The following is a 24318-nucleotide window of genomic DNA, read 5'->3' as shown; positions in this document are numbered from 1 at the left end:
TCACAAATACAGCCTTATAAAGTACAGTGGTACTTTGACATACGATTGCCCTAACATACGGTTTTTTTTATATACGACGAAGATTTTTTATATAATTTACACCTTGAAATACGACAATATTTTTAAGATACGATTAGCCATCAGTAGGTGGCGCAGCGATCGCTCGGCTACCTGTGTCCACCCAAACATTCAGTCCGCATCGTGTATCGTTGTTCATCCTTTGTGCATGTATATGTCTGTGCTCCTCGACAGTGTGTATTTTTTATTAAGTTTTGTGAACTCTCATCATGGGTTCCAAAAGTAAAAGTTACAAGCAACTCTTCCTCTTTTCAAAGCAAAAAACCAGAAGTCTCTAGATGTCATGGTTACCAAAATATCACAGGTTGAATGAGGTAGTATCATCGGTTTACATGGCCTTGCGTCCGATCGGGTTCAGCGGCCTTGATTAGAGTGAGAGAAAATGGGCCCCTTGTATCCTCTCTCTCTCTCTCTCTCTCTCTCTCTCTCTTGCTGTCGCCTGTTCTGATAACACTCTCATTCAAAAGTTGTCTCCCCATAACATGTTTTTTTCTATTACAAATATAACGAGGTGAGAGTCCTGAGGTACAGAAGTAAAGTAAGGCTCGCGGGAGAGGTGGCGGAATCAGAAACAGTGAAATCACTCCCTACCACCCTCCATCGTTGGTGACACAGTGACGTAGAACGTATGAGGAGTCTCATGCTGAAGTAGCGTAACCGCCACCCTGACCGTTTTTGAGTTAGTACCAGTTCCCAGTAGATGGCAGTCTCGTACGCCACGTGACAACAAAAAAACACCCGATAGCCACCTCTATGACCCCAAGGCAGAGGGTTTAGTCAGGTACCAACATGCAATAAATGTGTGGAGGAGGTCTGATATTTCAGAGTTGAAGTAGCTTATGAGCCACCGCGAGCTAGCCAATGGGAGCATGGGTTGCAGGAAAGCCACCGCTCAGCCAATCATAGCCACGTTACCATCCTGCTTCTTCAGTCAGGTGGCGCCATTCTTACAACACGTGTTGCCAATCATAGCCACGTTACCATCCCACTTCTTCAGTCAGGTGGCGCCATTCTTACAAAACGTGTTGCCAATCATAGCCACGTTACCATCCCACTTCTTCAGTCAGGTGGCGCCATTCTTACAACACGTGTTGCATCTCCCTGGAAACTCTCCCTGTTTTCAGCCATTTTTCTTGTGGATTTACCTGCCAAAATGAGTGACCAGAGTGGAGGGGAGGTGTCAGTGCTTAGGGCGAGTAAGCGTAGACGGCTGGAGACGTGGAAAAAAAACGTGAGGAAGGCGAAGAGAAACCGAGGTGATGAGTATGTGAGTTAGGGTGGGAAAGTTGTGGCGGCACGAAAGGTTGGCCCAGATTGTAAGTGCAAAAATAAGTGTTTTACCAAGGTTGGTGCTGATAATATTAAAGTGATATTTGATGCCTTTTGGGCCATGGACAGTCATGATTATTAATAATTAGATTTTTCAAGATTTGGTCATTTTTCATAACCTAACATGTAATTTCTAGCATTATCCACCATTTTTTCATTGAAAAGTACATATTGGAAGTTTTTTAACCGTTAATTCCTCCCTGGTTTGACACCATTTCTATTGATGGTTGATGTTTCGAGTGATTTTTTTATTGTGAAAATGGCATTTTTTCATCCCAATACCCATTTCATGTGAAGGCCGGTTTTAAAAGCTTTCCATTGGTGTATAATACATTACATTTTCATCCATTTTTGACCACGTTATCATTGTCTAACTTTACGGGCGTTTTTCTCAAAAATATGTTAGTGGCGGTTACGCTCCTTTAGCACGAGACGCCTCATATGTTTACTCCTGCCCACAAGCAACTCTTCCTCTTTGCAATGCAAAAAACCAGAAGTCTCTAGATGTCATGGTTACCAAAATATCACGGATTGAATGAGGTAGTATCATTGGTTTACGTGGCCTTGCGTCAGATCGGGTTCAGCCGCCTTGGCTAGAGTGCGAGAAAACGGGCCCCTTGTATCCCCCCCCTCTCTCTCTCTCTCTCTCTCTCTCTCTCTCTCCTGTTCTGATACCACTCTCATTCAAAAGTTGTCTCCCCATAACATGGCAAGAGACCCAAGGTATAGAAGTAAGGTGCGCGGGAGAGGTGGCAGAATCAGACACAATGAAATCACTGTCGATCGCTCCTACTATTTATCGTTGGTGACACAGTGACATAGAGCATATGTTTACTCCTGATGAGTGTTGCCAGCTCACAAGCAAGGAAAACGGGAAGAAAATAACCAAAATATAGCCATAAAAAGCCTAAACGTCTATTGACGTGCCCCGTGCCTTACGTGATGAATGTCTATCGGTGTCCCGAGTTTTGCGGGTTAAGTTGTTATTTTGAGCAATATAGTTAATTTATATCATGCATACAATAAACATTGTATTTATCTTATACTAAATCTATATTTGGTAGGTATTTAAAGCATGTTATTTTCTTTTTTGGGGGGTGGGGGTAAATTCATATCTCCAGAACAAATTAATTATATTTCTATTAATTTCTATGAGAAAAATTTATTTGATATTCGATCTTTTTAATATACAACGATCGTCACGGAACGAATTAGAATCATATGTTGAAGTACCACTGTATTTCCTAATTTCTAGTCCATAAAGAGTAAAGTATTATATATTCAACAATAATCACTAATCTGCTTTCAATCACTTCCACAGTAAAGATGGATACATGCCTTCAGGTTCGCCACCATCAGGTGACAAATTCTGCCAAAAGATGGAATGGTTTATGTGTCCACCACCATTAAATTTGAGGGCTGGAGCTAAGGAGATTATTGTGCTGACATCACCTGTAAAGATCACATCAGAAATTAACAAAGAATTCTTAGTGTGACATTACACTTCTTTGCAGAAACATCTTTGCTGACCAGACATACCGATCAAAATCTTACCAATAAGGCATGTCTCTCTCTCTCTCTCTCTCTCTCTCTCTCTCTCTCTCTCTCTCTCTCTTTCCAACTCTTTATTTCTATAAAATGTGAAGATTTAATACTGTAACTTGTCATTCTATAATCAGCACAGCAGTTAAAGGTAATCTTTTTTTTTTTTAGATAGATGTTATAGAATGCTGCCCTTCATATAGGTGATTGACCAACTCTTAAGAGAAACCTACATTCAAGGAACAGCACTTACAAGAGGGTGAGTCTATACACAACTCTTAAAACTGATCAATATTTTTTTTGGTCTTCATAATTCACAGTTGACAATTTTTTGCTTCAAAATTAATTCTTCAAAGAATTAATGGTCCTACTATAAATAAAAAAAACCTAAATATTTGAAGAAAGAACTTAAAAGATACATCTATGTGCAGAAGAGCACTGCAGGTAATGATGTGTCTCGTGATACCTTTCTCTTTGGCTTCAGCAAGCTTCTCCTCAGCAACATTGAGGTTGTTGATGTAGGTCTGGTGGTGCTTGGAGTGGTGCAGCTGCATGATCTCTGCACTGATAGTGGGCTCCAGCGCTCCATAGTCATAGGGTAGGTCTGGTAGTGTGTGCTTCTGTCGGCACCACAGCCCTGAAGCAGCCAGGCTGAGGAGGAAATGCTGTGGTTAATACTAAATAAATATTTATCTTGTGGAGCAATTCTGCAGCTCAATTTTATTGATCTTCTTCCTTCCTCAAACTTGTGAGACATGCTCTTGAAAGGTGATAATAAAATATGTATTACTGAATGTTACTTTCTGATCAAAACTTGAAAAGAATCCTAAAACATCTTAATCCTCTTTTTGTGCCTGCAATAGCTAAAGAGGATGAGAAAGATCTGAAGGACCACATTATCAAGCCCCTACCTTGTCAGCTTAAGCTTGGGTGCTCTTACTTGTGGGATGTTTATGAGCAGTTAAGGTCACTATTTGGGAGGAATTCTGAACCTACCACAAAGGCACTCCAAGAATTTCTCGGAGCTAATTACCAATACATACGCTACTTTATCTCTGAACAATAAGATCATGAAACCTATTTTGTTAACAATCTTAAACAAAAACCCAAATTGTTTTTCTCTTATATTAGAAAGAAGAAGAGTGAGCAGACCCAGCATTGGTCCTCAGACAATTTTGGCAAGCCAAATAGTTACAGATCCTCAATCTATGGCCAATATCTTTGCAGATGAATTTTCATTAGTATACACAGCTGTAGTCCCAGATTCTTCTTCATCATTTCAAGAACATGACTCAACCATACTTGACTTGGTAATATCTCATGATGTTGTTAAGAGGGCACTAGACACGTTGGACCCTAATTCATCCATGGGACCTGACCAGCTGCATCCTTATTCATTAAAGTCTTGTTCAAACAGTCCTGTCTTATCCCAGCTTATCTACCTGATGTTTAAGAAATCATTCCATACTAGTATGATCCCTTACATCAGGAAACACACATTAGTGGTTCCTATCTTCAAAAAGGGTTCCTGATATGCCTAATTGTATTACAGACCAGTGTCTTTAACTCGTGTACTTTCTAAATGTATGGAATGTGTAATCTTTGAACATATATTTTCTTATGTAAAAGTAAAAAATTTGCTAGAGGCCAACCAGTATGGCTTCAGAGCTGGGAGGTCCACAGATCACTTGCTCCTTACATATAAAGATGTTACTAAATGGATTGACCTAGGACGTAATGTAGATTTAATCTTATTTGACTTTTCTAAAGCATTTGATGTAGTTGTACATGAATTTCTGTTTCGGAAATTGTTTAAGTTAGGGATAAGAGGATAAATATTGCATTGGATGCAAGAATTCTTAACCAACAGAGAGATGAGAGTTGTTAATCATAAAGTAAGAAGATCCCATCCAATTGTAAGTGATCTGTTCTTGGCCCATTAATTTCTTGAATAAAGGTGTTAATTGTTCAATTAAAGTTTCTGCCAACGACTTAAAGTTATACGTACAGGTCCAACTGTCAAGCAGAGAAACAATTAAAGATAGTAGCTATGGAGACTTGTCAAAGGGATATTGATACTCTGCATCAAGTAGCTAGATCCTGGGGGTTACAAATTAATCCTACCAAATGTGTTGTCCTCTGCTTTTGTTGCAGGTGTATTGATTGGTCTGGACTTCAAGATGTGGCTCATTATTATTTAAGGGGACACGGTACCAGGAAAGGATATTTCTCGGACTTAGGAATTTCCATGGATACTAACTGAAGTTCCATAAACACATTTCTTATATTACTTGTAAAGCCTCTGTTGTGGCAAATAACCTGTTGAAATCTAGTTAACTGTGATCGCACATTCATGACTACCTTGTTCACCTCTCACATACGCCCTATGCTAGAGTACAGCTTAGCAGTGTGGAACCTTGGATATATCAAAGATGTTAAGGCATTTGAGTCAGTTCAACGACATTGGACTAAACATGTTAATGACCTTGAGAATTTACCCTACTATAATCGCCTTAGAGCTTTCAATTTATTTTCTGTTAAAGGTCGATCATTATGTCATGACACTAATAAAATGTGGCAAGTTATAACTGGAAAATCTTTCTGAATTTTTAATGATTTCTTCTTCCACCCAACTTTTTGCATCACCAGAGGCCATCAACACAAGTTGGCACATGCTCGCACCAACCTAGTCATTAGGAAACACTCATTCGCAATGCACAATATTGGCCTTTGGAATTCCCTCTCCAAGTCTGTTGTTGCATGTTCCAGTCTCAAGTCATTCAAATTTGCTTTATCACCTCATCTTGGGAATCTACTTTTTAATATTATGAATATTGAGGTCGATTTATCTTATCACTTATTGTTGCTCATGATACATTCTCCAGCCCTTTTGTATTGTTATTTGAGTTATGGAGTACTTGTATTTGTAAGGACGGGCGCATCAGCAGTGTGGCTTCTTAGCCTCTTAACGAGTCTGGGGGCCAGGAAGCTCACCAGATAAGAGAAAGTAACAATGAATGTGGTATCTCTTGCAGTGTTCCCTCTCAATAGATACATCAGAATAATAATGTACTCATTCAAAGTAAATTCTTCAATATGAGATATTATTAATGACTAACTTGGTCAAACTACGGAGTGACGGCGACTATTAATTTATAAGCCGGGACATGACTCCACGCCTGGACGTCGTGAGAACATAATGAGTATCTAGCATGTCAGCATGTGTTAGGTGGGTGCAGCAACATCAGAAGTTCTTGCCCGTATTGTAAGGCAGGTCTGAAGTGCAGGCAAACGGACTGACGATCTCGCCGCCGCCGTGCAGGAAGATAGTTAGGATGCAGGCCACACCACACCCAAAATACACCACCAAAACCACCTTGGAAGTATTTCTTTTATGTTACTGTCCGGCTTGAAAAACCAATGACAATTGAGCCTCCATTGCACGGCAGATCTGAGGTGCAGGCAGGCTGATTATTTCACTGCCGTTCAGAAGGTAGTCCGGTTGCAGGCCACATTAGACACTACACGATAAATACAAGACACACCCCTAAAACGACCTTGGTAACGTTATTTGTATGTTACTTTTCGTTATGAAAAACATAGACTAATCAGATGACAACAGGAAAATCACCTCCTTGTGGGCAAAAAGGCACGAGCGAGCAGCATGATCTCTCCTCAGCAGACGACGTCACTACTGTGCCAGTCAGAGGCTACAGCGTTCCAATATTCCCCCGCCGCTGCACTGTTCTCCTTTTGTTGCTTATGACGTGTTATTTCACCGTACTTGAAAACACTGATCACTTGTTAAAAATATATGATATACTTTGTAACGTAAAAAACCCTGCAAATCACGTGAAACGCTTATATTGCCTTTTATACTCCAGTTTGAAAATAATCATACATCTTGATAATGATCATTCAATTTAATTCATTTTACGCTTCATAATATTTAAATGCCAATAATTCCGATAAAATAGATATAGGAGTAAAATGAGTTATGATACAACGGTACAAACACACTTTCAGGAGACTGGAGTGTGCGAGTGGCGGTGCGTGAGGCAGGTTGTGGTGTGCGGGATGTGCCTAAGGAGTCATTAAGCCCATAGTTCCCTCGCAAGGAGCCAAAGACTTGCCCAGTAGCCACAAAGTGAAGGTCGTGTGGGTAGTGGCGAGTGGCAGAGTCGTGGTGCAGTGGTGGGCGCGTCGTGTGGTGGGCGCGGCGAGAGTGGCGGCGGCCTGGCAGATGGCGGCGCCTCCTGGCCTCTATTGATATACCACGCCGCCACCCTCAGACCACAGGTAAGCCCACGCCGCCTCGCCCTTGCCCTGCTGGCACCGCGGGCGAGCCAGAAGGTCTCTGTAGTTTTAGTGTGTGTGTGTGCGCGCGTGTGTGTGTGTGTGTTTATGCGTGGCGGGGGTGGCGAGGCAGCTGCTGGGGGAGTTAGGGAGGCCCGCCTGGCACAGAACGCCCCCGCCACCCGGTGCTCGCTCCCTCCGCACTGGACGCCCCGGATGGCAGGCGCGAGGCGGGCGAGGCCAAGGAACAGGGCATTGATATCCTTAAGCACGTCAGTCTTGAAGTATGGAATGGCAGTTGTATAGCACGGTGATACGAGGTTGGCTTGTCATGTGTAAAGTATACAATATCATCCTGCGACCTCCCACGCAATGCCTGTTGTAGGCTGTGAGATTGAGAGATAGTGTTGGAGGGATATAGTTTTAACCTTTGATTTCAGTACCCAAAGTTTTCTTCACACAAATGATTTCAGTGCACAAATTATTGTTCCCTCTAGTCCAAGCATCATCAGTCGGTTCCAAACAATGTACTTAGTGTTTATTTATTTATTATTGTTATTATTATTTATTTAATTTCTATTTTTTTTTTTTTTTTTTTTACCTCAGCTATCTAGAGGATGGGAATGGCAGCCACTAATGAAGAGGTAGTGGATCTGGGATATGCCCTGTTTGATTCATGCTCACAAACTTTGTCTTCCCTAAATTAAAGTTGTCCTTGGTGAGGGCTGTACTGCTTGGTGGATTTGTTCATTTTCTTGTTACCTATTTTTATGATTTTATATATTGGTCATAATGTCATCTTTTGAGCCCAAGTGAGTGCCGTTTGCACTCTTTGCTTGGAGGAATGGTAGAGTACCTCTCCTTTGCACAATTAAGCTTGAAAACATAATAAAGGATAAGCATCACTTTCAACTCACGTTCATAATGCATTCTGTTAATCTGGTGTTTTATGTTGGAAATACTCTTTGCACATCTTCCTTATCTTCAGTTCTCTTATCAAGCTTCTTTCTTTATCTTAATGTACCTACATATGCCAGATGAGAGATTTCCTTCAATTTTAAGGCATTAGCTTATTCCACTTTGCAAGACCAAAGTTAATGTATAGAGCTAGTCGTTGCTGAGAAATTAAGATGATTTGTCTTGCAACAAAGATAACATAGAGAAGAGAACCTGAAACAAAGTGTAAAGAGTTGTGAGGATCAGAGGTAAGCAGTTAGGTTTCCTGGTAGAGAATAGCTTATAGTATACCACATTTGGTTGAGAATCTTGATGGATAAGTACAGGGAGGAACAGGATCTGCACTGTTTGTTTGTTGACTTGAGAAGACATAATTGGTGGTGCTGAGAGTAGTGGTATTGCATGAGAAAGTCAGGATTGGCAAAGAAGTACTACATGATGATTTTGAAGGACAGTATTACATTGACAGTATAGCAAGAGTAAGGTGTAGGGCAAGAATGACTTAGAGTGGAGGCGGGACCATTAAAGGCGAAGGTAAATCCTGCCTGATCGTTGCCTTCCCAAGCTGCGGAAAGGTAGCATTCGCTCTTAAGAATACTGATTTCTCCCGGACCGTATCCTTGAACTGATGAAGATGAAAGGTATTGTTTAAGAATCTGGCCAAGAGCATCTCAGTGCGGTTCCCCCCGAAGCAGTGTGAGTGTGTGTGACATCATTGAGTCAAGCTAACCCACATTAAATTGAATAAATCACATTAATCATATCTCCTTGAATATCATACCACTTTAAATCAAACTCACGTTAATCAAGAGTTTGCTGTACTTATGACATGATTTGCAAGTGACAAAAGCAAGTGGAGGCAGGACATTGGAGGGAGATATGTTTTGGAGAGAATGAGACTGAAGATGAGAACCAAGATTGAGTACCAGTGTCTTACCATGATTAGGGTTTTGTCCTTCATCAGTGTCAGTTGCATTACTTCACCCCCCAACTCAGACCATTGCCAACTTGGACCAGATATAGGTAAAAACAAAAGGTAAGGAACAATAAATACAAATGAAATTCAAAGTAAACTATTAAAAGTGGGCTTTATTAAAATGGAGGTATAAAGGCTCAAGTAAGACAATATAATTAAAGTTTGAAAGTTTTTAAACAAATAGAAATGAAATAAACAATAATCTATTAAAAAATTAACTTTATTAAAAAATGGAAGTGTAAAAACTCTAACAAGACTATAAATTCACACATTCACAGCAGTGAAACAAGAAACAGCTCTCAGTAGGTTTTTAGTTGATCTATGGCTTAGAGAAAATTCATCCTAAAGTGAGATTAGCTTTGCATGTTGCTTTGCATATATTGTTTTTAGTGACACAACACTTTTCCATCATTTAATGGATTTACATGGAGTGTTACAAGCCTTGCCTCAGTATGCAATAGGGTTATTCAACCTTTAATGCCACATTTCAACATTATTATTGGTTCTAACACTCTTGCCAAACACACACCAAGCTTTCGGAGTGAACCAATTATAACAAGTTTAACCCCTGACTTGAACTTCCATTGAGAGTAAACAAAGCGAAGTGCATCATAGTACAGTGAAAGGTTTAATGAAAGTAAAAATTATGAAGTTAAACATTTAGGCAGTTTAATTTAAGTCATTATAATGTAAACTAATGTATGTATGTAAGTAACTTTATAATGTTGATGATCTTAAATTTATGAAGGGAGGAAGAGTGGAGCAGGAAAGACACTGGCTGGCAACCTGTAGAATGTAAACAAATGCCGCATCATTGTACTGCATACAAAACTTATGTACCACATTTCCACAAGGCTTTCCATTTTATCCATTGCAGAGTCATGAGTTTGGGTGGTTCTTTTAGCTTGCAAGGAAGATATGGTCTCAACAGCCTTCTTAATAGAGTCTGCTGACTTGAAAATAGTAGAGACAGTAGATGGAGTCAAGCCATGGTGGCAAACAATGCTATTAGTTTTCTCGCCTCATGTCTGTGAATAATATCCAGCTTCACTTTGAGAAAAAGACTTCCTGGTCTTCTTAGCAATGCTAGGCGACATTGCAGGGCATTTTGGTGGCATGTTGAGCAAGGGAAGACGAGCTGCTGCTGACGCTGTTATTGTTTTGAACTAGGGAAATAAGTGGTGCACGATTTGTCTACAAGAGGTGCTGGTGTATTCAGAAGCCTGTCGGCTTGTGTGATACGGTGGGGCTTTCAAACTTTGAAAAAATTACCTGGATAAAATTTTGTTAAAGCGAGTTTGGTGTTCGTTAAACGAGCAGATGGTAGTAAAAGGAAACATTCGTTGTAGCGAAATTTTGTTGTGTGAACGTTCGTTAAGCGGGGGTTGCCTGTACTCTAAAAGATTTAAAAGTGGTTGAAACCAATTGCTTTTTTATAAAATCTTAGAAATAGTTCTTTTACATGCTTATTAGATATACAGGGGATCCTCGTGACTCAACCGTTCACAATTCGAATTATCGCCAATTCAAAATCAGTTAATTAATACCCAATCCTCAAGGTTCGACCGAGTGACTCGTCAATTTGACATTCATATCTTGCATGCCACCCATCCAGTCAAATCCACTGCCAGCCTGCAAGGCAGAAGTGTAAACCGACGCTGCCTTGTGCGTTACACTAGCACTTTTCCATCAACTTTTTCTGTCAACTTTCTGAGGACTGTCAACTTTTGTCGACACTGGTCGTCACACACAAGCTTGCTTCCGCCTTTGTCACTTTTGTCAACTGTAAACAAGCATGGCTGCCGCTTCATCCCCCGCAAGCCGTTGCTATTTTTTTGTTACTATTTTTGGCCTTTAAATCTCCTTATGAGAAACTCTTCAGACAGCTTTGTCCACTCATAAACAACAGAGCTGCTCATCTTGGCTAGTTGTTCCTTGGACGTTCTGCCTTGAAACGTCGCAATCCCAGAAGAAAAATGTAAACAAACAAATGAACTACTTTTCACTGTTAGGCTAGGACAAAAAATGTACATATGCAAATATATTTACATCTACTTATCGAGATTGTATTGATTTGAGATTATGGCATCATTCCAATCAGCAAGAAAATTTTATTGAATTGACTAAAAATTGACGCTAGATGAAAACAGTGCATTTCGTCTGACTCAAGACGATGGAAAGCCACCTCCAGCCCCAGCCCTAAAAAGTACAATTTCCTACCTTTCAAAGATAAGTTTGAGCTTTTAAGAAAGTGTGAGGAAGGTATAGCTCACAGTGTCGTTGCAGTGCAAATGGGTGTCCCTAGATCAATAGTATAAACAATTTTGAAGAACAGGTTCAAGTACCACTAGACCGCTGCAAGTGTTTTTATTTCCAAAAATGTACTGTACAGCATCCTAATGTGTTTAATAAAAATAGTTAGATATAAATGAAGCCTTTAATAGTACTGATTTAGTCTAAGTTAGTGTTTTTTAGAGGTTATAGTGATGATTTGAGGGCATCTAGGCTGAAGGTTGGTCCTTATCCCCCCTAATTCTTAAGTACAGGCAACACCCCGCTTAAAGAAGGTTCACAAAACAAAATTTCGCTACAACGAACGTTTAATTTTACTACCATCTGCTGGCTTTAACAAAATTTTATCCAGGTAATTTTTACCAAGTTTGAAACCCCCGCCGTATCACACAGGCTTTTGAATACACCAGCGCCTCTCGTGGACAAAATGCACACCACTCACTCCCCCTAGTTCAAAACAATAACAGTGTCAGCAGCACCTCGCCTTCCCTCACTCAACATGCCACCAAAACGCCCTGCAATGTTGCCTAGCATTGTTATGAAGACCAAGAAGTCTCTTACTCTCAAAGTGAAGCTGGATATTATTCACAGACACAAGAGAGGTGAGAAAACTAATAGCAATGCTCGTCACCATGGCTTGACTCCATCTACTGTCTACTATTTTCAAGTCACAAGACTCTATTAAGGCTGGCGAGACCATATCTTCCTTGTAAGCTAAAAGAAGAACTTGTGACTCTGCAATGGATAAAATGGAAAGCCTTGTGGAAATGTGATACAAAATTATAAAGTTACTTACATACATACATTAGTGTACATTATAATGACTTAAATTAAACTGCCTAAATGTTTAACTTCATAATTTTTACTTTCATTAAACCTTTTACTGTACTACTCTTGCTTTGTTTACTCTCAATGGAAGTTCAAGTCAGGGGTTAAACTTGTTATGATTGATTTGCTCAATGAAGATTCCTTTAACGAATGTTTTTTTAGGAACGTAACCCGTTCGTTAATCCTTTCAGGGCACAAATAGGTTTTTGAGTCATGTCTGTGAGACGCAAGTTCGGCCGAAAAATCAAGGTTTGCAAAAATGGAAAAAATCAATATTCTCATGCATAATAGAGTGTTATGTATCTACTGAAAAAAATTTAGGTCTATATTCACCCTGGAAAGTGGTGCAATAATGATGGAAAGTTGGCTTTTTGGTGGTACGTTGTGTGCTGCTCCAGAATGTGCTAGGGTAATTATTTTTCACAACTGTGCATACATGCCCACACAAATAATATGAAATATGTTTTCAGAGTGTTTCTTTGATGTACATAGTATTATTATCAGATTCAACATAAAATATATATACTGGCTTTCTTCGCAATAAAACAACAATTTTTTTTTTTTTTTTTTTTTTTTTTAAGAAGAAATAAAATGACTGCAGTTTTTCACTAAATGTACCAAAACCAACATAAATGCTTGCTTTCTTTGCAAAAAAACAACAATAAGATTTTTTCTTTTTTCGAGAACAAGAAATAAATATAAGGTTATGTAAACAATAGCGAGAGGAAGTCATGAGCGAGGATACGCATGCCCATATATGGTATTATACAAAATATGCAATATACTACCAATAAACTAATAATATCTGGCATATCTACTCTTTAACAACAAGATTTGATCATTACTCTTGTTACTTCTGTAAATAAATGCACAAATAGCCACTAGTGACGTCGTAAAATAATAATAATTGAAAAAAGGGCCATCTGATACTCTACTGTGTGGATGCCATTGTGACTATATTTTTCTTACCACGCAACTGATGGCGCGTCCCATGAGTCGAGGGAGGATGGGAGAATGTCATCTGGCCACTAGCAGCAGTCAGGAGGTGCGCGGTTTAATTCTGTGACTCGTCAAATATGGGACCACGATCGCGGACAGGAGGCATTTCCCTCAAAGCCACGATCTTGGTCCGGAGCACTGAAAGGGTTAAGAGGGGGTTGCCTGTATCTTATGGGGAAAAATTGCTTCACGATTCAAATAAACGCAGATTCAACCAATGAAAAACCACCTTAACCCCGCCAAATTGCGAGGATCCTGTGTACATATGGTAGAGAAAGCAGTTATCTAACAAATTGTATGTTTTATTGTTGCTTGTGTATGCAGACAGAAGACCGAGTTCCTGGACTTTTCATCCAAACTGCTTGTCAACAGTGAAAGGCACAACCACACATAACCACCTTTGGGAAAACATCTGGGATGTCCGCCAAACACTTTCCTCAGAACTGAGTATTACTTCTTTAACTTTTAAATGTCCATCCAGGATTCTTTAATTTTACTGAATAATTTCTTGTAGTCTTTGCATCTCTTACCAGACATTAAAACAAATAAAATGGGCATTTGTTTTATATTTCCATCACATTGCATGAATGCTAAAAAGATGTGTGAAGGGCCACCTTGCAGCTTTAAATGTTCCATCAACATACCATCTTTTTATTTTAGCAAGTGCAGGCAACCCCCGCTTAACGAACGGGTTACGTTCCTAAAAAACTTTTTGTTGCATGAATTTTCATTTAGCGAACTGATTATAACAAGTTTGACCCATGACTTGAACTTCAATTGTGAGTAAACAAAGCAAGAGTGCATCATAGTACAGTAAATGTTTAATGAAAGTAAAAATTATGAAGTTAAACATTTAAGCAGTTTAATTTAAGACAAAGTCATTATAATGAACACTAATGTATGTAAGTAATTTTATAATGTTGATGATCTTAAATTTATGAAGGGAGGGAGAGTGGAGCAGGAAAGATGCTAGCCGGCAACCTATAGAATATGTTAGTATGTCCTTATATTTTACCCATACATAATTTTCTGTAATACCATAGAGTCTGTTGACTGACTCGACTGACGTCACGTCTTTCCCGGCAGTCCTTGCTCGCCGCTGCCTGAGGCTGACACGCTACGCCTCCTGCCTCTCGTTTCGCTCGGTTTACACTTGTGTATTGTGCTACCGTAAATACACTTTCATAATGGACTCAGGTGTCTCCATGCTACCCCTGTTTTACGACAACTACCACAAGAATGTAAACAAAAGGCGCATCATTGTACTGCATACAAAATTTGTGTACCACATTTCCACAAGGCATTCCGTTTAATCCATTGCAGAGTCACGAGTTCGGGTGGTTCTTTTAGCTTGCAAGGAAGATATGGTCTCATCAGCCTTCTTAACCCCTTCCCCAACAATTTTTTAGTTAAAAACTTTTCTTTTTCACTTTTTTTTATTTTTTTTATTTTGGTTCTATATAGTATTTTCATGCTAATTATGAAAACAGCTTGTAATTACTGTTTTTCCCCATTTTTGTGGTTAACTTTTTATTTTGAAAATACCTTTGTAGACATATACGAGTTAACTCGTCTTCCTATAAACTGTATATTTTCACCATAGTTGCTCGTAATTTTATTACCAAAGGTAAAGAGATACGAAAAATTTTATTTTTATTTTTTATTGCATTTGTTGCCAAAAATTATAATATGTAAATATAAATAAATAAATTCCTTTTTCCAGCATTTTATTATGAATGCAATCAATTGAAAACTAAGTTGTTAGCAAAAAAAAGTAACAGAAATGACCTTTATTTGCACATATAAACAGTATTCCTTCAGAAAATTTATGCTTGAAATTATTTTGAATGGTACTTTTCATAACATGGCACAACACATAGAGCTGCTTGGCAAACTATACACATGTAGCGTGACTCTTTCCTGACTGGTTTCCCTCTTTGGTCACGCTTCAGATTGCATACAACACATTTTCTTGTGGGATTCAGGCGTATGATTTGACGAGAATACTCATCTCACACGTAGAATGGCTTAGAAAGGCTCAGAATCGACGAGTATATACGTCTGTAGCTGGTTTTTGAAGGTCAAGTTTTAGACGAGTATACTCGTCAACTACTGAAAACGGAACATTTAGTGAAAACGAGTATACTCGTTTCTGTCGAGGAAAGGGTTAATAGAGTCTGCTGACTTGAAAATAGTAGAGACAGCAGATGGAGTCAAGCCATGGTGGCAAGCAATGCTATTAGTTTTCTCGCCTCTCGTGTCTGTGAATAATATCCAGCTTCACTTCGAGAGTAAGAGACTAACTGGTCTTCCTAGCAATGCTAGGTGACATTGCAGGGCGTTTTGGTGGCATGTTGAGCAAGGGAAGACGAGCTGCTGCTGACGCTGTTATTGTTTTGAACTAAAAGCGGGGAATGGTAGGGGAGTGTGTGGTGTGCGTTCTGTCCATGAGAGGCGCTGGTGTATTCAAAAGCCTGTCGGCTTGCGTGATACGGCAGGGCTTTCAAACTTGGAAAAAATTACCTGGATTAAATTTCGTTAAAGCGAGTTTGGTGTTCGTTATATGAGCAGATTTTTTTTTTAACGTAGGGAAGAGGGCCAGCCAAGGGCAAAAAAAAAAAGAAAGTTAGAAAAAGGCGCACTTGAGCGCTGGCTCTCCAAAAAGTTCAAAAAGTGCCAGAACCGTCAGCCAGAATTAGGGGAGCAAATGCCTCGATACCTCCCTCTTAAAAGAAGACAAGTTGTAGGAATTCGGAAATACAGATACAGGGAGGGAGTTCCAGAGTTTACCAGTGAAAGGGATGAATGATTGAGCGTACTGGTTAACTCTTGCATTAGAGAGTTGGACAGAATAGGGATGAGAGGAAGAAGAAAGCCTTGTGCAGCATGGCCGCAGGAGGAGGGGAGGCATGCAGTTAGCAAGATCAGTAGAACAGTTACCATGAAAATAGCGATAAAATATAGAAAGGGATGCAACATTTCGGCGGTGAGAAAGAGACTGAAGACAGTTAGTCAGAGGAGGGGAGTTGATGAGACGAAGAGCTTTCGATTCCACCCTATCAAGCAAAGCTGTGTGACTGGAACCCCCCAAACATGCGAAGAGTACTCCATACAGGGACGGATAAGGCCCTTATACAGAGTAAGCAGTTGGAGGGGCGAGAAAAACTCAGAACACCTAATTTCATAGAAGCTGTTTTAGCAAGAGATGAGATGTGAAGTTTCCAGTTAAGATTATGAGCAAAGGACAGACCGAGGATATTCATTGTGGAAGAGGGAGACAGTTGAGTGTCATTGAAGAAGAGGGGATAGTTGTCTGGAAGGTTGTGTCGAGTTGATAGATGGAGGAATTGAGTTTTTGAGGCATTGAAAACTACTAGATTTTCTCTGCCCCAATCGGAAATCTTAGAAAGATCGGAAGTCAGGCGTTCCGTGGCGTCCCCGCGTGATCTGTTGATTTCCTGAAGGGTTGGACGTCTCTGAAAGAACGTGGAAAGATGTAGGGTGGTATCATCAGCGTAGGAGTGGATAGGGCAAGAAGTTTGGTTAAGGTCATTAATGAATAATAGAAAGAGAGTGGGTGACAGGACAGAACCCTGAGGAACACCACTATTAATAGGTTTAGGAGAAGAACAGTAGCCGTCTACCACAGCAGCAATAGAGCGGTCGGAAAGGAAACTTGAGATAAAGTTGCAGAGAGAAGGATAGAAGCCGTAGGAGGGCAGTTTTGAAATCATATCAAAAGCTTTTGATATGTCTAACGCAACAGCAAAAGTTTCACCGAAATCTCTAAAAGAGGATGACCAAGACTCAGTAAGGAAAGCCAGAAGATCATCAGTAGAGCGACCTTGACGGAAGCCATACTGGCGATCAGACAGAAGATTGTGAAGTGACAGATGTTTGAGAATCTTCCTATTCAGGATAGATTCAAAAACTTTAGACAAGCAAGAGATTAAAGCTATAGGACGGTAGTTTGAGGGGTTAGAACGGTCACCCTTTTTAGGAACAGGCTGAATGTAGGCGAACTTCCAGCAGGAAGGAAAGGTAGAAGTCGATAGACAAAGTTGGAAGAGTTTGGCCAGGCATGTATGTATTTATACATACATACATATACACAACAGTACTCTGCTTAATGAACAGGATAGGGGGTGTCAAAGCTGTTCGTAGAGCGAAAATTCGCTAAGCAGACGTAATTTTCCCATAGGAAATAATGGAAATAAGGAAATAAGGGAGATGCGTTCTAAGCTGGTCCCCATCATACCACATGGGTTAAAAAAAAATTTATACAGTGGTACTTCGACATACGATTTTAATTCGTTCCGTGACGATCGTTGTATATCAAAAAAATCATATATCAAATAAATTTTTCCCATAGAAATTAATGGAAATGCAATTAATTCATTCTTGTGATATGAATATACATCCCACCACAAAAAATAAATAAATAACATGCTTTAAATACCAGCCAAATATGGATTTAATATAAGAAAAATGCAATGTTTATTGTATGCATGATATAAATTAACTATATTGCTCAAAATAACAACTTAACCCGCAAAACTCTGGACACATCAATAGACGTTCATCACACAAGGCACGGGGCACGTCAATAGACGTTTAGGCTTTTTACGGCTATATTTTGGTTATTTTCTTCCCATATTTTTGCTTGTGAGCTGGCAACACTCATCAGGAGTAAACATATGCTCTATGTCACTGTGTCACCAACAATAAATGGTAGGAGCGATTGACAGTGATTTCATTGTGTCTGATTCCGCCACCTCTCCTGCGCGCCTTACTTCTATACCTTGGGTCTCTCGCCATGTTACTTTTGAATGAGAGTGGTGTCAGAACAGGAGAGAGAGAGGATACGAGGGGCTTGTATTTTTCGCGCTCTAGCCAAGGCCGCTGAACCCAATCGGACGCAAGGCCACGTAAACAGATCTTACTATTTCATTCAACCCGTGATATTTTGGTAAACATGACATCTAGAGACTTCAAGTTTTTTGCATTGCAAAGAGGAAGAGTTGCTTGTGGGCAGGAGTAAACATATGCTCTATGTCACTGTGTCGCCAACGATGGAGGGTGGTAGCGAGTGATTTCACTGTGTCTGATTCCGCCACCTCTCCCACGAGCCTTACTATACTTCTATACCTCAGGTCTCTCACCATGTTACGGGGAGACAACTTTTGAATGAAAGTGGTATCAGAACAGGCGACAGGAGAAGAGAGAGAAAGAGAGGGAGAGGATACAAGGGTACCGTTTTCTCTCGCTCTAGCCAAGGCTGCTGAACCTGATCGGACGCAAGGCCACATAAACCAATGATACTACATTATTTAGCCTGTGATATTTTGGTAACCATGACATTTAGAGACTTCTGGTTTTTTGCATTGCAAAGAGGAAGAGTTGCCTGTGGGCAGAAAACCATTTATACTCACTCGTTTATTGAATTTCCAAGTGTAATCAGTATGTGAATACAGGCTATTTTGTGTGTTCCTCGCCACACTTTTACTTTTGGGATCAATGATGACAGTGTCTTGAGTTCACAAAACTTGATAAAAAATACACACTGCTGAGGAGCACAGACACATACATGCACAAAGGATGAACAATGATACACAACGCGGGCTGAATGTTCGGGTTAGCTGGGTAGCCGAGTGATCACTGCACCACCTACCGATGGCTAATCGTATCTTAAAAATATCATCGTATTTCAAGGTGTAAATTATATGAAATCTTTCGTTGTATATAAAAAAAATCATATGTTAGGGCGATCGTATGTCGAAGTACCACTGTATATACATTTCGCAGTGTATTGGGCCACCGGTGTACCACTACTTTTATGATGTCATATGATTCATTGAAGTTAGAGGAGCTATGTACAAATTCTCTCACTGATAGCTCCACTGTAATTTGTGCAGGTGCGGATCGTCGCGGTGAGGCAGAGTCTAGCGTATTGCACTAATGCGGGTAACGTGTTAAGCAGAGCAGAAATACAGGTCAACCTCTTCGTACTGCAGAGCGGGAAAGAATGAGACAGAGGCAGCCAATACCAACACCAGTAGCTGGATCAAAGATTTTTTAACAACGTCAGAGCAACCTCCTGCTGCGAAATGGCATTCATGAACACTTAGAGGGATGGTGACGAAGTTGCTATCAGGTTGCTCTGAGGTTGCTGGGAACACCACCTCTCGAGGTGGTGTTACTGTCTTATATATGCATTTATGTTCACAAAACAACATTTCTATTAGCTTTTTACAAACCTTGCCCCCAAGAAAGGATTGTTTTGTAATTCATAAAGTGAAATCTTACATGGAATACCAAAAAATAAAGCAGAGATGAGATCGGCCACAGACGAGGCGGAGACTCGCAGCGACTTGGCCGCTTCTTCTTCTTGCGACCCTTTTAGCTTGCATGTTGCTTTCACTACGATATTAAATTTATGATTCCACTCCTTCATTGCCTGCTATGATGGATATCATATCTTAGTACAGTAATACTCCACTTAATGAACAGGATAGGGGGTGTCAAAGCTGTTCGTAGAGCGAAAATTCGTTAAGCGGACGTAATTTTCCCATAGGAAATAATGGAAATAGGGGGGATGCGTTCTGGGCTGGTCCCCAACATACCACAAAGGTTAGAAAAATATTATATATATACGTTTGGCAGCATATTGGGCCACCGATGTACCACTATTTTTATGATGTCATATGAGTCATTGGAAGTTAGAGGAGCTACGTACAAATTCTCTCACATTCTCGCATTTATGTTCACAAAACAACATTTTTATTAGCTTTTTACAAACTTGCCCCCAAGACAGGATTGTTTTGTAATGCATAAAGTGAAATCTTACATGGAATACCAAAAAATAAAGCAGAGATGAGATTGGCCACAGACGAAGTGGGAGACTCGCGGCGACTCGGCCGCTTCTTTCTTCTTGTGACCTTTTAGCTTGGCGTGTTGTCTTTCCCCATGATATTTGTTTCCTTTCCTCTATTGCCTTCTATAATGGATATCATATCCTAGTACAGGCGACCCCCGCTTAACGAAGGGGTTACGTTCCTAAAAAAACACTTCGTTAAGCGAAACTTCGTTGTTTAACCGATTATAACAAGTTTAACCCCTGATTTGAACTTCCATTGAGAGTAAGCAAAGCGAGAGTGCATCACAGTACAGTAAAAGGTTTAATGAAAGTAAAAATTAGAAGTTAAACATTTAGGTAGTTTAATTTAAGTCATTATAATGTACACTAATGTATGTATGTACGTAACTTTATAATGTTGATGATCTTAACTTTATGAAGGGAGGGAGAGTGAAACAGGAAATACACTAACCGGCAACCTGTGGAATGTAAACAAAGTGCGCATCATGGTACCGCATACAAAACTTATGTACCACATTTCCACAAGGCTTTCCATTTTATCCATTGTAGAGTCACGAGTTCAGGTGGTTCTTTTAGCTTTCAAGGAAGATGCGGTCTCACCAGCCTTCTTAATAGAGTCTGCTGACTTGAAAATAGAAGACAGTAGATGGAGTCAAGATGGTGGCAAGCAATGTTAATAGTTTTCTGGCCTCTCTCTTGTCTGTGCATAATACCCAGCTTCAACTTCGAGAGTAAGACACTCCCTGGTCTTCTTAGGAACGTTAGGCCACATAGCAGGGCGTTTTTGGTGGTAAGTTGAACTAGGGAAGATGAGCTGCTGGTGACACTGTTATGTTTTGACTGGGGAGTGAGTGATGCGCATGATCTTGATCTTGATGCTACAGGTGACGCAGAATTTCTTCTGAGTCAGGCCTTTGTATCGGCAGTGCCTGTGTTGTCCACGAGAGGCTTGATCTTGTTCTTTATTCTACAGGTGTCTCAGGATTTCTCCTGAGGCAGGCCTTAGTACCAGCAGCTCCTGATGTATTCAAAAGCCTGTCAGCTTGCATGATACGGTGGGGCTTTCAAATTTGGAAAAAATTACTTGGATAAAACTTCGTTAAAGCGAGTTTGCTGTTCGTTAAACGAGCAGATGGTAGTAAAACAAAACCTTCGTTGTAGCGAAATTTCGTTGTGTGAACTTTCGTTAAACAGGGGTTGCCTGTATTCATATGTATATGAGGATAACCTATATATATAGTGAGTGATAGTGAATTATTAATGAAATACCGCGGTATTTCATTAGTAATTCACTATCACTCACTGCCACGGAGTCAAGGTTATCCTCATGCCATGAGCGTATATGAATACTAAGATATGATATCCATTATAGCAGGCAATAGAGGAGTGAAAACATAAACATCATGATGAAAGTAACACGCAAGCAAAAGGGTCACAAGAAGATAATGTTATTAGTTTTCTGGCCTCTCTCTTGTCTGTGCATAATACCCAGCTTCACTTTGAGAGTAAGACACTCCCTGGTCTTCTTAGGAACGTTAGGCCACATAGCAGGGCGTTTTGGTGGTAAGTTGAACTAGGGAAGATGAGCTGCTGGTGACGCTGTTATGTTTTGACTGGGGAGTGAGTGATGCGCATGATCTTGATCTTGATGCTACAGGTGACGCAGAATTTCTTCTGAGTCAGGCCTTTGTATCGGCAGTGCCTGTGTTGTCCACGAGAGGCTTGATCTTGATCTTTATTCTACAGGTGTCTCAGGATTTCTCCTGAGGCAGGCCTTAGTACCAGCAGCTCCTCATGTATTCAAAAGCCTGTCAGCTTGCATGATACGGTGGGGCTTTCAAATTTGGAAAAAATTACTTGGATAAAACTTCGTTAAAGCGAGTTTAGTGTTCGTTAAACGAGCAGATGGTAGTAAAACGAAACCTTCGTTGTAGCGAAATTTCGTTGTGTGAACCTTCGTTAAACAGGGGTTGCCTGTATTCATATACGCTCATGCCATGAGGATAACCTCGACTCCGTGGCAGTGAGTGATAGTGAATTATTAATGAAATACCGCGGTATTTCATTAGTAATTCACTATCACTCACTGCCACGGAGTCAAGGTTATCCTCATGGCATGAGCATATATGAATACTAAGATATGATATCCATTATAGCAGGCAATAGAGGAGTGAAAACATAAACATCATGATGAAAGTAACACGCAAGCAAAAGGGTCACAAGAAGAAGAAGGGGCCGAGTCGCCACGTCCGCCCCGTTTGTGGCCAATCTCATCTCTACTTTATTTTTTGGTATTCGATGTAAGATTTCACTTTATGCATTACAAAACAATCCTTTCTTGGGGGCAAGGTTTGTAAAAAGCTAATAGAAATGTTGTTTTGTGAACATAAATGCATATATAAGACAGTAACACCACCTCGAGAGGTGGTGTTCCTAGCAACCTCAACTGAAGACGTCATCGGTACAATCAGAAATGACATAGTAAATCTATGCCATAGGGCTGGTTTCGATGAAGTTGATGATGATGATGTTCAAGATCTTTTGGAAAGCCATGCTGAATCTCTCTCAAATGATGAACTCATAGAGCTAGACAAGGCATCACAGGAGACAGAAAAAGAGGGAGACGAGGAAGAAGAACCTGTGCGTGGCCTGGACATCAAAACTCTTACGCCCAGTACACACTATGCATCATGTATCAGCGACGTGATGCAGTAGTGGCGTTGAAAAAAACTCACTAGCGTCCACACTATGTTGCAACACTACTCAAGTTCTCGCGCGCGAGTGTTGGTCCTTGTCCATTCAAGGAGTTTGGCGGGTGGTGGTGATGGAGCCATCAGTGCTGGAGCTGCTCTGAAGTGAGTGAGGGTGGGAAGAGAGAGCGCGGACCAAACGTCCTCCCTGTCTGAACGCCAGTGCATCACTGCTCAGACTCATGAAATCGGATCGGCCCAGCATCACGTTGGTGATGCAGCAACGTGTTGAAAAAGTCATTTTTCAACACGTCCATTCAACGCTGCGAGCATCATGATGCATAGCGTGTGCAGGGTTATAGAGAGTGTCTCAATGGTATCGAAAAAGCTCTGAAAACTCTGAACTCTGAAGTAATGTGACCCAAATTCTGTCAAGAGTGGCAAAGTGGCTCATGACGTAGAGAAAAGTGTCAAGATTTATCAAGAAATCTATGATGAAAAAACAAGAAAAACTAAACAGTCTTCCATCTACTTGTTCTTCAAGCCAGTCAGACATGCCATCCTTGTCACAGCTGCTGACCCTGCTACAGCTGGCCCTTCTACATCTGCTTCCGACAGTGCAGACGACTACGTCTTATCCTCGTCTGCCCACTCAGCGGAAGATAAGTAAGGGCTGAAATCCCTACTGTCCCTTAGCCTCAGCGAGGACATCATCTGATAGAATACATGGCGATTGAATGGTAAATAAAAAAAAATTTCTGTATTTCTTTTGCGCAGTACTTTACTTTTTATGTATATTTTTTTTTTAATGATTATTTTCATGTAGGTATTTTCATTTCTGTAGGGATGACTTTTGACATGCTGGAACGCATTCCCTATTATTGCATGTTATATTGGGTTCGGTATACAGTAAATTCGATATGCAGTAAGATTTTCAGGAACGCATATGTACTGTATAACAAGGACTTATTGTATTTATATATATATATATATATATATATATATATATATATATATATATATATATATATATATATATATATATATATATATATATATATATATATATATATATATATATATATATATATATATATATATATATATATATATATATACACACACACACACACACACAGTACAGGTTGAACCTCCTTAATTCGGTATTCTTTCATCCGGCAACACCTGTAATCTGGCAAAATTTTTGTTTGCCGGAATTTTTTAATTGGCCGGAGTAATTTGTTTTGGAGCTCGGGCATTCTGGGTCAAATTTGGATCAGTACCACGCTGCCGCTCATTGCAAACACCACCCCTCAGGTGTATAAAAAAAAATTTCTGTAATATTTGCCCTTAAACATGGCTTCCAAGCGACCAGAAAGTGATAGTGTTGTGTGTGAATCCAAAAAAAAGTGCAAACATATGACAATATAAGTGCAACAGAAAATGGACCTAGT

General features: G+C 40.0%; 2 protein-coding genes across 2 annotated transcripts in view; one reads left to right on the top strand and one right to left on the bottom strand.

The window, feature by feature from the left end:
- Window positions 1-6718, bottom strand: part of LOC123514250 (superoxide dismutase [Mn], mitochondrial-like) — a 9044-nt gene extending 2326 nt beyond the window's left edge. Inside the window, exons 1-3 of the mRNA XM_045271994.1 lie at window positions 6581-6718; window positions 3416-3600; window positions 2746-2859 (exon numbers count right to left, since the gene is read on the bottom strand). Coding sequence (XP_045127929.1) covers window positions 2746-2859; window positions 3416-3600; window positions 6581-6615 — 334 coding nt within the window. The 5' untranslated portion in view covers window positions 6616-6718. The remainder of the gene's footprint in view (window positions 1-2745; window positions 2860-3415; window positions 3601-6580) is intronic.
- A 252-nt stretch (window positions 6719-6970) lies between these two features.
- Window positions 6971-24318, top strand: part of LOC123514249 (pre-mRNA-splicing regulator WTAP-like) — a 71255-nt gene continuing 53907 nt past the window's right edge. The window contains exon 1 of the mRNA XM_045271993.1: window positions 6971-7248. The gene's annotated coding sequence lies outside the window, so the exon portion shown is untranslated. The remainder of the gene's footprint in view (window positions 7249-24318) is intronic.

This window comes from Portunus trituberculatus, chromosome 37, assembly GCF_017591435.1.
Source record: "Portunus trituberculatus isolate SZX2019 chromosome 37, ASM1759143v1, whole genome shotgun sequence".
Lineage (NCBI taxonomy): Eukaryota > Metazoa > Arthropoda > Malacostraca > Decapoda > Portunidae > Portunus > Portunus trituberculatus.
This window is presented reverse-complemented; position numbering and strand designations above follow the sequence as displayed.